Genomic DNA, 12,391 nt, shown 5'->3' with positions numbered 1-12,391 from the left:
ACAGGAGTTGGGAGGCCATGTTGCGGCTGTACAGGACATTGGTTAGGCCACTGTTGGAATATTGAATGCAATTCTGGTCTCCTTCCTATCGGAAAAATGTTGTGAAACTTAAAAAGGTTCAGAAAAGATTTACAAGGATGTTGCCAGGGTTGGAGGAGCTACAGGGAGAGGCTGAAGGCAAATGTTAAGAGTTTGTGAGTCCATTCAGTATCCTAACAACAATTGGGTAGAAACTGTTGTGAATCCGGCTGGTGCGTGTTCAGGCTTCTGTACCTTCTCCCCAATGGTAGAGGTTGTCGAAAAACATTGCCAGGGTGGGATGGATCTTTGAGAATGCTGGTGGCCTTTCCTTGACAGCGGGCCTGGTAGATGGATTCTACAGATGGGACGATGGCCTTTGTGATTGTCCAGGCCGAGTTCACTATAAATGTCTCCAATCTTGAATGGTGCAGTTGCCATACCAGGTAGTGATACATCCAGACAGAATGCTCTCAGCACACCATAAAAGTTGGTAGAGTATTTGCCATCATGCCAAATTTCCTGAGCTGCCTGATGAGGAAGAGACGTTGTTGGGCCTTTGTAACCAGTGCGTCCACATGAACGGCCCAAGAAAGCTTGTTGTGGATGACCAGTGGAGTTTGACACTATCCACTCGTTCCACCTCTGTGCTGTTAATGTGTAGGGGGACATGAGTAACATCACGTCAAAAGTCAATAAAGAGTTCTTTAGTTTTGCTGGCATTGAGAGCAAGGTTGTTCTCAGTGCACCAATTTTCCAGGTCTTCCACCTCCCATCTGTAGTCTGTTTCGTCGCCACCTGAGATTCAAACGACTATGGTGGTGTCATTAACGAACTTGTAAATGGCATTAGTCTGGTATTTGGCGATGCGGTCATGGGTATACAGTGAGTACATAGGGGGCTGAGTACGCACCCCTGGGGGCTCCAGTGTTGAGTGTAGCAAGGATGAAATATTGTCCCCAATCTTCACTGATTGTGGCCTGTGGGTCAGGAAACTGAGGATCCAGTTGCAGAGAATGGGGCTTAGTCTGAGATCACTGTTTAGTAATCAGTCTCGAGGGGATAATAGTGTTGAAGGCTGAACTGTACTCAATGAGTAGGATTCTTCCGTAGCTGTTCTTGGTGTCAAGGTATTCTAGGGAAGAGTGAAGGGCAAGTGTTATGGCATCTGACACGGATCTGTTGGTCTCGTTAGGCAAATTGGATTGGGTCAAGAGTAGTGGGGAGGCTAGAGTTGATGAATGCCATGACCAGCCTTTCAAAGCACTTTATGACCATGGGATAGACATTAAGACATGCTGCATGAGCCTTCTTAGGCACAGGGATGATGTTGGCCCTCTTGAAACAGGCAGGCACAGTGGCCTGCTGCAGGAGAAGTTGAAGATGTCCAAGAAGACCTCTGTCGGTTGATCTGCACATGCTCTGAGTGCACGGCCTGGTACTCCATCTAGTCCTATCGCTTTCATTGGACTCACATGAAGGGAAACTGATCTGACCTCTGATGCAGTGACTGTTGAGTTAGGTTTGTCAGGACGAGTCGGAATGAGTGTTACCTCTCCCCCGAAATTTTGCTCAAAGTGAGCATAGAAGGTGTTCAGGCGATCTGGGAGGGATGTGTCATTGTCTGCTATCTTGCACTGTCTCTTTTTAGAACCTATGATGTCATTCAGTCCTTGCCATAGTCACCGGGTGTCTGTCTGGGTCTCTAGTTTGGATCAGTATTGGTCCTTGACTGTCCTAATGGCTCTGCGAAGGTCATACTTGGATTCCTTATATTTGAGTGGGTCTCCTGATCTGAAGGCCTCACACCTGGTTTTTAGCAGGTTCTGTATGCCCTGATTCACCCAGAGTTTCCTGTTGGGGAACACAGGGATCGACTTCCTCGGCATGCAGTCCTCCACACACTTGCTGATAAAGTCTATGACGGTGGTGGCGGACTCGCCCAAGGTACCTGCGGACTGTTTGAACATGGCCCAATCAGCCAATTCCAGACAGCACCAGAGTTTATCCTTTGCCTCCTGACCAGCACTAGACCTGTATCTGCAAGAGGGTCTCCTGCTTGAGCTTTTGCCTGTAAGCTGCGAGAAGAAACATGGCATTGTGGTTGGAGTTCCTGAAATGAGGGCGGGGGATGGAGCAGTAGGCATCTTTCACAGTGGTGTAGCAGTGGTCTAAAATATTTGGGCCCCTGGTGGGGCAGGTAATGTTCTGGTGGTACTTGGGCAACACCTTCCCTGGATTGGCTTAATTGAAGTTGCCAGTTACAATAAACAGAGCCTCGGGATGTTCCGTCTCCAAGGTGTTAGTGGTGAAGTACAGCACATCCAGAGCTTCCCTAACCTTTGCTTGTGGCAGTATGTACACAGCAGTTAGTATAGCTGCAGTAAATTCCCGCAGTAGATAGAAGGGGGGCACTTGATGGTGAGGGATTCAAGCAACTCTAAAAAAGCCCTAGAGACCCATGTAACTTAGAAAGCTCCTTAATCCGCAGCATAAAAATGATTGGAAAAGCTTAAATGGATCATCTGACCATGGTATCTGCATGATCAGTAGAGATTGAGTTTAACTAAGTGCAGTATCTTGTCTTCATTTGTTCTTTCTTAATGTCACTTAGTGTATATTGATGTATTGGGAGTTCGTGTACATGAAATGTAGAGATCAAAGCAGATTGATATATGAAATGTGAACAAAATACTGTCAGACTGAATCACAGAATGGGATGTACGTCAGTTCTTATATTGAATCATGACCTCAATAAAGACTCATATAAAGACTTATTGCACACGTTATGTGCAATACCTGAGCATTCATGTCAGATTGTGTAACATAAGCTCGCTATAGACTTGATTGTGTATTGTTCCAAGCTGCTGCCATTGGAAGATCAGAGAGTCACCACCTTGTCTTTGAGAGCCACTGTTGAAAGGGGCTTCAGGTATGTCACATATTTCAGCATTTAGTTCTGAAGAAGGCCTCATGTCCATGGAAAGGAGACTGGTTACTCCCTGTAAGTTGCTTGGTGTAGCTCGTGCCCTTCATGGGAACACTCAACTAATACAGTAGGCTGCTGTCATGCATACATAAATGCTGCAATTTGTGGCCAACATCTCTGGATATGGAGTTACACAAGGTCAGTCATACTGCAAGACAGACTGATGTTCTCAGAGGAATATCAGCTGTCATCAAACCTTCAAACCATTGGGGAACCTCTTGGAATTTCACCAATCAGAAAATCAAAGCACAGGATAACCAAAACAAGCCTGCAAAGGGGGTGAGTCATACATTTTTCCAGTGTTGACATATTTGTTTGGCAAATGTGTTTTTTGAACTGATTTTGATTTTGGATTTGTTGTGATGTGAGGATAAAACTCATGAGTTTGCAATAATAAACAAAAAATCTGTAACAACAATATGGGGTAATGTAAAAGAAACTATAGAAATGCAGGCTCAGAAGAGATGGGTACATTTGTTGAAACATTGAAGAGCAAGGACGGAAATCTTTAAGGCATTACCTGATTAGTTATTATCCCATACCGCATAACATATTCCTTTCCCATTGCAGGCGAGAGCTTGAAGAATGAAGAAGATCTGGTGCTTAATATTTCTCATGGCTGCATGTTATATGAAAGGGTCCAGGTCCTCAGGTCAGTGTGAGATATTAATATTTATTGTGTTGCATACATGGCACTTACTCTTAATATAGATAACAGATTATCCTCGTACAAATGGTACATTGTCTTGATACAGTGGGAGCATTCATAGGTGTGGACTACATACTGCCTTTGTGCACACAGTACCCAATCTTGGGACAAATGGCATATTGGCCTCATGCAGGTGAAGAATTACCTTGTGTGAATCTACATTGTTCTTGTACGAGTGGCACCCTGAACTGGGTAGAGATGGTCTTGATATTGTTCATTCCCTTGGTACCATAATAACCCACAAAATAAGCTTCCAAACAAGCAAGATCACCAACCTCCACCTTTGTAAGATTGCTTAACTCTGCCACTGCCTCAACTGTTTCTATTATCTCTAGATTTGATCATTTCCATGTTCTCCCGGCTGGCTTTCCATCTTGCACCTTACACAAACTTCAGTTTATCCAAAGTTCTGCTTCCTAACTTGCAGAAAGTCTCATTCACTCATTACCTCTGTGTTCACTTTTCTTCAATAACACCACTTCAATTGTAAAATTCTCATTTTTGTTTCCAAGTGTCTACATGGCCTGACCCTTCCCTATCTCTGCAATCTTCTCCAACCCCTCAACCCTTGGAGAGGTCTGCACTCCTCCAGTTCTGCCTCTTGTGAGTCACCAGTTTTAATGACTTTACCATTACTAATGATGTCATTAACTGTCTGGACCCTATACTCTGGTATAGATGCAACAATCCACAGTACAAATTCTACTCTTTCCTACAAGCAACAGTTTATTAAAGACAATTCCTCATTTCATTTCTCAGTCTTTTTACGAGAAAAAGATGCCAGTGATGTCTTGAGAATTAGAAAACGGGCTAATTTCATGTTTGAAGAGGTTAAACCTGGAAATTTGGAAAGAGAATGTTTTGAAGAAAAGTGCGTATTTGAAGAGGCAAACGAGATTCACAGTTCATTGGATAAAACTGTGAGTATTCTGCAGTCTCCTCAGTATACTGGTTCATGATACACCAACAGTGATCATTTTATTAAAAATTTCCTAATATTACACTATTTCAATCATGGACTTTCATGGACACAGAAGACCAAAGGAAAGGTATCAATCTTTCTCCAATCCTAATTTAATATCCGTCCAAATATTAGAGCAGTGTCAAAGTATTGGTAAAGTTGAATGGGTTTAATGCTGTAGTGTTTACTTCAAGATTTTACAAGTCATCTTTTATTTGGTGAGAACAAAGACTACCATGCACCTCCATCTACAAGTGACGTGTAATTTATGGCTAGCTATAGCTAGGAGTAGACTAACAATGGAAGAAGTTGAAACTTTATTGCTGGAACAGCACAGCAGGTCAGGCAGCATCCAGGGAACAGGAGATTCGACGTTTCGGGCACAGGCCCTTCTTCAGGAATGAGAATGCTGCTTTTGAAAATGAGTAGCAGACTGATCATAGAATTCCTACAGTGCAGAAGAAGGCTATTCAGCCTCTCAAGTTTGCACCAACCTCCGAAGATTATCCCATGCCACCCCCTTTAACCCACATTTACTATGGCTAATCCACCTAGCCTGCTTATCTACAGGGCAATTTTAGCATGTGCAATCCATTTAAAATCTTTGGACAGCGGGAGGAAACCAGAGCACCCGGCAGAAGCCCACACAGACACGGGGAGAATGTGCAAACTCTACACAGTTACCCAAGGCTGGAATTGAATTGAAGTCCCTGGCACTGTGAGGCAGCAGTTCTAACCACTGAGCCATTGTGCTGAATCAGAACAGTAATGTCAGAGATTCCATCTCTCACTTGCCTCCTGCACCTAAATCGTATTCCAACAGCTGCACTGCCTTATGTGATCCTTAGGCAGCCATAACATTGGTGCAGTTGGCCTCAGGACCTCTGGGTAAAGTTAGGGTGATTGAGAGTTAGAAGGTAGCCAGGAAAGACCTAAAGAGAGAGCTAAGACGAGCAAGGAGGGGATGTGAGAAGTTGTTGGTGGAGAGGATCAGGGAAAACCCTAAAGCTTTCTATAGGTATGTAAGGGATAAAAGAATGAGTAGAGTAAGCTTAGGGCAATCAAGGACAGTAGTGGGAAGTTGTGCGTGGAATCAGAGGAGATAGGGGAAACGCTAAATGAATATTTTTCGTCAGTATTCACACTGGAAAAAAATAATTTGGCTGAGTAGAATACTGAGAAACAGGCTACTGGACTAGATGGGATTGAGGTTCACAAGGAGAAGGTGTTAGAAATCCTGGAAAGTGTGAAAATAGATAAATCTCCTGGGCCAAATGGGATTTATCCTTGGATTCTCTAAGAAGCCGGGGAGGAAATTGTCGAGCCTTTGACTTTAATCTTTGTCATCATTGCCTACAGGAATAGTGCCAGAAGACTGGAGGATAGCTAATGCTGTCCTCTTGTTCAAAGGGAAGTAGAGACAACCCTGGTAATTATAGACGAGTGAGCCTTACATTGGTTGTGGGTAAAGTGTAAGAAAAGGTTATAAGAGCTATGATTTATAATCATCTAGAGAGGAATAAGTTGATTAGGGATACTCAACACAGTTTTGTGAAGGGTAGGTCATGCCTCACAAACCTTATTGGGTTACAGAGGGACATAGGTAAGCCGAGCTGGGCTGAGAGGTGGCAAATGGAGTTTAATGCAGAAAAATGTGAGGTGATTCACTTTGGAAGGAGTAACAGGAATGAAGAGCAATGGGCAAATGGTAAGATTTTTGTTAGTGTAGATGAACAGAGCGATTGCAGTGTCCATGTACATAGATCCTTCAAAGTTGCCACCCAGGTAGATAGGGTTGTTGAGAGGACATACGGAGTGTTAGCTTTTATTAGTAGAGGGATTGAGTTTCGGAATCATGACGTCATACTGGAGCTGTACAAAACTCTGGTGCAGCCACACTTGGAGTATTGTGTACAGTTCTGGTCACCGCATTATAGGAAGGATGTGGAAGCTTTAGAAAGGGTTCAGAGGAGATTTACTAGGATGTCGCCTGGTATGGAGGGAAGGTCTTATGAGGAAAGTTTGAGGGACTTGAGGCTGTTTTCATTAGAGAGAAAAAGATTATGTGGTGACTTAATTGAGACATATGATAATTAGAGGGTTAGATAGGGTGGACAGTGGGACCCTTTTTCCCAAGGATGGTGATGGCTAGCATGAGGGGGCATAGCTTCAAATTGAAGGGTGATAGATATAGGACAGATGTCAGAAGTAGTTTCTTTATTTAGAAAGTTGTAGGGGTGTGGAACGCACTGCTTGCAACAGTTGTAGACTCGCCAACTTTATGGGCATTTAAATGGTCATTGGATAGGCACATGCACGAGAATGGAATAATGTAGGTTAGATTGGCTTCAGATTGGTTTCACAGGGTGGTGCAACATTGAGGGCTGAAGGGCCTGTACAGTGCTGTAATGTTCTACATTCTATGATAGAAATACTTGTTTCCAATCAAAACTCTCACTGGAATAATTAGTCTGGGGAGAACTCCTGCTATTTGTCACCAAGGACTCATTGTCGTAGTCAAAATGTGAACACTAGCAACAATACAAATTCTATCCAAAACTAAAACAGTAGATATCTGTGTGGTGATTCAGGTGCTGATTTCTTGTCACTACATTATGCAGAACTGTAAATTCCAGCCACCTACAGATTCTATGAAGAATACAAGAAACAGAACATAAAATAGGAAACGAAGGGCAAGGATTTGGAGATCGTGCTCCTTTAATGAGGACAGGAAGTGTTTCATTCAGAAATCTCAATTGAAGTTTGCCCATCGTCTTCCAATACACTTTTTCCAACATACAACCTGACAGCAAAATAGAAAGTGCTTGAAATTTTATTTTAGATTTCCAATCTCCATTGTAGTTTGCTTTTATTTCATATCGATTAGTCCATCATGTATCTTATTTTTAACATTTCAAGTCATGGGTTAAACAGATATGTTTAGCTTTTATGAGTTAGCTGCTTATGACAAGAGTTCAGTGTGGTAAAATTTATTTAGCTAATGATATATACATTTATCTTGTGTAGACAGGAATCATTATCTATCATTGCTGTAATCACTGAAGGCGATTCGTATAAAAAGAAAATCCCAGTAGGTCTTATTTCAGGCTTTGCCTATTAACAGTTCCTCCAATATTGAAGAGGCTCCTGTTCACATTTAAGTTGAATGTTATTAACAGTTAAAATTCTATGGATCTATTCAGGTCCAGTCAGATTTCTTAAATTAACATGCTGAATAACAAAAGAACTTTGATCTGACATGGGAAAAGTTTGGCAAAATATAAATCTGATTATCCTTTTCATTACCCACAATCCTTTGGCTTCACCAAGGTAGTGTGATTGGACTTTGGGGGAAGAATCATAGCCACATGACAACAAACAAAAAGCCAATTAAGAACTTTCGAAATGGCCATCAAGAATTTGACTTCTCTATTACTTCCAGAAAAGATTTTAAATAATGAATTTGTTTTTGTGTATTCTTGTTGTCCATTTTACCTCTGGAAGTTTAACTTTAAGTGCATAAATAAATTTAATTGCTATTTAGCCTGATCAATATGATCATCAGCAATGTACATGGGAGTTGGGCAGTTCAGTTGGTTGGATGGCTGGTCTGCAGTGCAGGGTAATCCAAAAGCATGCTTCGATCCTGCACCAGCTGAGGTTACCATGAAGGACTTTCCTTTTCAACCTTTTCTGTTACCTGATGTTTGGTGACCCTCAGGTTAAACGATTACTGGTCATTTCACTCTAAAGAGAGAGCAGCCCAGAGAGAGCAGCCCTAATGTCTGGTAAGACTATGGTGACTTTACCTCTCTGGATGAGATTTTACATTTTGTAAAGAGTGTGCCATTTACCCTGTAAAAGCATAATTTGGTCTTCGTTGTAAATTTAATTAAAAGCTAATCTTTTGACAAGTAGTTTTAATCACAGTAAAGTGAAATGATTCACTGCTCGAATCATAGATGTACCGTTCATACCTGGGTTTTGTTGTATATACAAAAGGAGAAAAACAAAATCATAAATTATAACTTCCCATATGTCCTTGACAGTAGTTTAACTCCATTAAAAAGCACAGATAAAGTTATGCTGAGTGCAGAGGTTATAAGAAATGGATAAATGGAGTTTATGGTGATTCAGTTATAATATTTAAAATTATTACAGGAATTGCAAAAGAAGTTAATGACCTTGAGAGCTCGGAATCCAAGGGAACATAAATTGTACAACATGGTGGACTGAAGGATATGGCAGGAAGGTGGTGCAGACATAATGATGAGAAAGGGGGATTTCGGAATATGGTGAAATGGTGCGAGGTGGGATAATGCACCAGAAAGAGGACTGGACTCTTCCACCTAATGGGCTTTTCTTTTAACAATCTAATGCTTCCCCCATTCCTTTCCAAGCAATGTGGAAGCTACTTTATTTCATTTCACAACATCTGAGATTGCAATCTCTTCCTGTTGATGCATCTAACCATTTTTGTACTTCTTTTTGACAGCTAATATTTTGGAACAAGTATGTTGGTAAGTAAGCTGTTTTCTGTCTATCTATAGCCTTGCGAAACAATAAGAAGGAAAGAAATCATTACAAAAAGACTAAGAACACCCCAAAATTCTTTATAGATGTTCAAGTAATTTTGGAGCACAGTCACTGTTGTAGCATAGGACATGTGACAGCCAATTTAGTTGCAGCAAGGTCCCACTAGCATTAATATGAAAATGACCAGATAATCATTTTGTGATGTTGGCTGAGGGATAGGCCAAGATAATGGATGCATCTGCCACACTCACCAGTCTTCCACAGAATAAGATCTTTCACATCCAACTAAGGGGTTAGACGGGGTTTTAGTTACCTATCTAAACCAACACCCACTCACTACTGCATTACATGTGTCAGTCAGGCAGAGGATACAGATGTTTGAACACATGTACCAACAGGTTCAAGATCAGCTTCTTCCCTGCTGTTATTAGACTGCTAAATGGACCGGTCTAATTTCAAATCAAATGTTGATCTTGCTTTGTGTACCTCCCATGCAGCCCTAACCCCATATGCCTTGCTCTGTCTAAACATCCTGTAATCTGTATGTCTTTGTTGCTATAATTTGCCTGTACTGCTCACAAAACAAGACTTTTCACTGTACTCTGGTGCATGTGACAACAGTACATCAAATCGAATCTGTCTTGATCTTTGCGATCAAACTCTGGGGTAGGATTTGAAACTACAATCTTCTGATTTAGTAATCAGTGCACTGCGCGCTGAGCCACTGCTGACATGCAAATAGAATAACATCTGTTCCAGAACAAAGAAAAGGCCATCCCTATCAAGTCAGTCCCCATGACTTTCTCTTTGTGAGTTAGCTAGTCTAATCTCATTCTTCCACTCACCTCCAATTCCTTTCAATATTCCTCTTTTTAATGCTCTTTGAGCTGCACAGCAACAGAACACAAGGTGACTTGCCATACCTCATTGTTCCTGACTGCTCCTTCTCAACAGGGAGCAGGATGTACTAATTCCCTACCAATGAGCTATTTCTGTTCTCAGCAATGTCATTATTAGGTTTTTCAACTGTGTTAGTATTGTACAGATTTGTCATTCCACCACATAAGGATGCATCATATGATAAGAATATGAGGAATGAAACTGAGTTATATGACATTATCAAAAAAAGGCCACAAAGCATATTGTGAAATTACTTTCTCAGCTGCTTAAATAAAACTGAAAGCCAAATTATTTTAATTAGGCAAAAGCTTTCATCAAATACTTACATTTACATTGATTATGTGATTTTACAATCTTAACAGTGAGAGATATTGTGTTATAGGTTATCTTTATTAACTCACTCACCAGCTCGAGGTGAAAGTGAGGACTGCAGATGCTGGAGATTAGAATCAAGATTAGAGTAGCGCTGGAAAAGCACAGCAGGTCAGGCGGCATCCAAGAACCAGGAAAATTGACGTTTCGGGCAAAAACCCTTCATTCTGATGAAGGGCTTTTGCCCGAAGCGTTGATTCTCCTGCTCCTCGGATGCTGCCTGACCTGCTGTGCTTTTCCAGCACCACTCTAATCTCATTCACCAACTCACTATATTCATTAATACCAGGTTCCCGTTCATTCATTCATAACCCTTTACTAACCCAGTATTTACTTTAACACTGCAGTTCTGTAGTATCCAAATTTGCACAGTTTCATTTATTCATTCGTATAACCACAGTTTTATAGTATCTAAATTGAAAAGCAACATTTTCAAACCCAAAACTGCATTTCCACACCTTATTAGCCCTTGCTACAAGCAGTGTGTACCTCAGCATACGGAACAAGACCATCCCCATCAAGTCTTGTAAGAACTGTATTTTGGGTTCCTATTGCCGCCTTGAACCTACCCCCTTTTGATTGTACTGAGATGTCTCATAGAGATTCACACAATCCTGTCCTCGCTCAAATATACCACTTGGGTCTCTTAGATGGTGCAGGGGCATGCGAGGACATGGCTCACAGTTGGGGATGGTGTAGAACAGCCTGTTGGCAAGTGTACTTTATAAAGGAGAAAATAGCATGCACAGCTAGAATAGCAATATCAGACAACATGATGGTCAGTCAATCTCTGGTCCTGCTGCATCGTGAGATGCCTGTTGATGTGGGAGAGATTAATCCAGGCCTCCTTTCCTCAGACCTTGACAGCGCTGGTATCACCCTTCTCATCTCTTGCCTAATGGTTCCTTCTGGGTCTTTTTCACAATAACCCACTCGGCTGGTACGGTGCCGTGACCTCCCTCCAGCGGGTCTTTCTGGGCAGCCAAGAAAGAGAAAGCAGAATTTACAGCATTGCCTAGTACCTGACAGTAAGACAATAAAATGACAGACTTCCACTTTGCTGCAGACTGTGGAAAAGTTGGCAGACTGATTCTCTGCTGTTCTGCAGGTTTCAGTCAGATCCTTGGTAATTCTGCTGGCTGTGTAAGTGCTGCAGAGGGTAGGCTTCCCAATGTCATGACAGTGCTGAATGTCATGACAGTCCATCCAGTTTTCCTGTGATCTGTAGTTAATGTCTGCTCCCCACTTGCCTTTCTCATGGGCCACCCAGGGCTGTTAGAGATACTGGGAGCTTTAATCAAAGTCCCTTTTTCCTATTTGGTACAAGGTGGAGATGTTCTTGTAAAAGTCATGGGTTCCATTTTCAATATCCCGCAGTCATCCTTGTCTCAAGGCCAGACTGAGTCGTCTTTTAGTTCTTCCCTTTGTAGGGTTCTGATGAACCATGTTACCTGTCCATCACTGAAATGTAAAGAGGAATTCAGCTGGGTGAGGATATCCATTTCTTTGCATACAGAGATCAGAATTTATCATTTGTATATACAGGTCTGTACGTTTATCAATCATATATCTATGTATTTAGCTGAGGCGTCAGCAGAGCCCAAATGACTGCATGGGCCCCCTGTTCTTCTTTAGGCAGGCAGATGTTACACAGTGGTCTTTCCCCACCGCGCCTTGGCGGCAGCTGCCCCAAGCTTCAGCGCGTCACTCAACATGTAGTCCTGGACCTTGGAATGTGCCAGTCTGCAGCACTCAGTCAGGCTCAGCTCCTTCAGCTGGAAGATCAACAGGCTTCGGACAGACCAGAGAGCGTCCTTCACTGAGTTGATGATCCTCCAGACACAGTTGATGTTCGTCTCGGTGTGCGTCCCGGGGAACAGGCCGTAGAGCACGGAGTCCCGCGTCA

At 42.2% G+C, this 12,391-nt stretch overlaps 1 protein-coding gene across 1 annotated transcript in view; it reads left to right on the top strand.

Moving 5' to 3' along the window:
- LOC122555772 (vitamin K-dependent protein C-like) overlaps positions 1–12,391 on the top strand; it is a 54,667-nt gene that overhangs the window by 13,364 nt on the left and 28,912 nt on the right. Inside the window, exons 2-4 of the mRNA XM_043701894.1 lie at positions 3,578–3,659; positions 4,476–4,636; positions 9,173–9,197. Coding sequence (XP_043557829.1) covers positions 3,593–3,659; positions 4,476–4,636; positions 9,173–9,197 — 253 coding nt within the window. The 5' untranslated portion in view covers positions 3,578–3,592. The remainder of the gene's footprint in view (positions 1–3,577; positions 3,660–4,475; positions 4,637–9,172; positions 9,198–12,391) is intronic.

The sequence above is a fragment of the Chiloscyllium plagiosum genome, chromosome 13 (assembly GCF_004010195.1).
Source record: "Chiloscyllium plagiosum isolate BGI_BamShark_2017 chromosome 13, ASM401019v2, whole genome shotgun sequence".
Taxonomy (NCBI): Eukaryota; Metazoa; Chordata; class Chondrichthyes; order Orectolobiformes; family Hemiscylliidae; genus Chiloscyllium; species Chiloscyllium plagiosum.
Note: the sequence above shows the minus strand (reverse complement) of the source record. Positions and strands in the feature narration are given on the sequence as shown.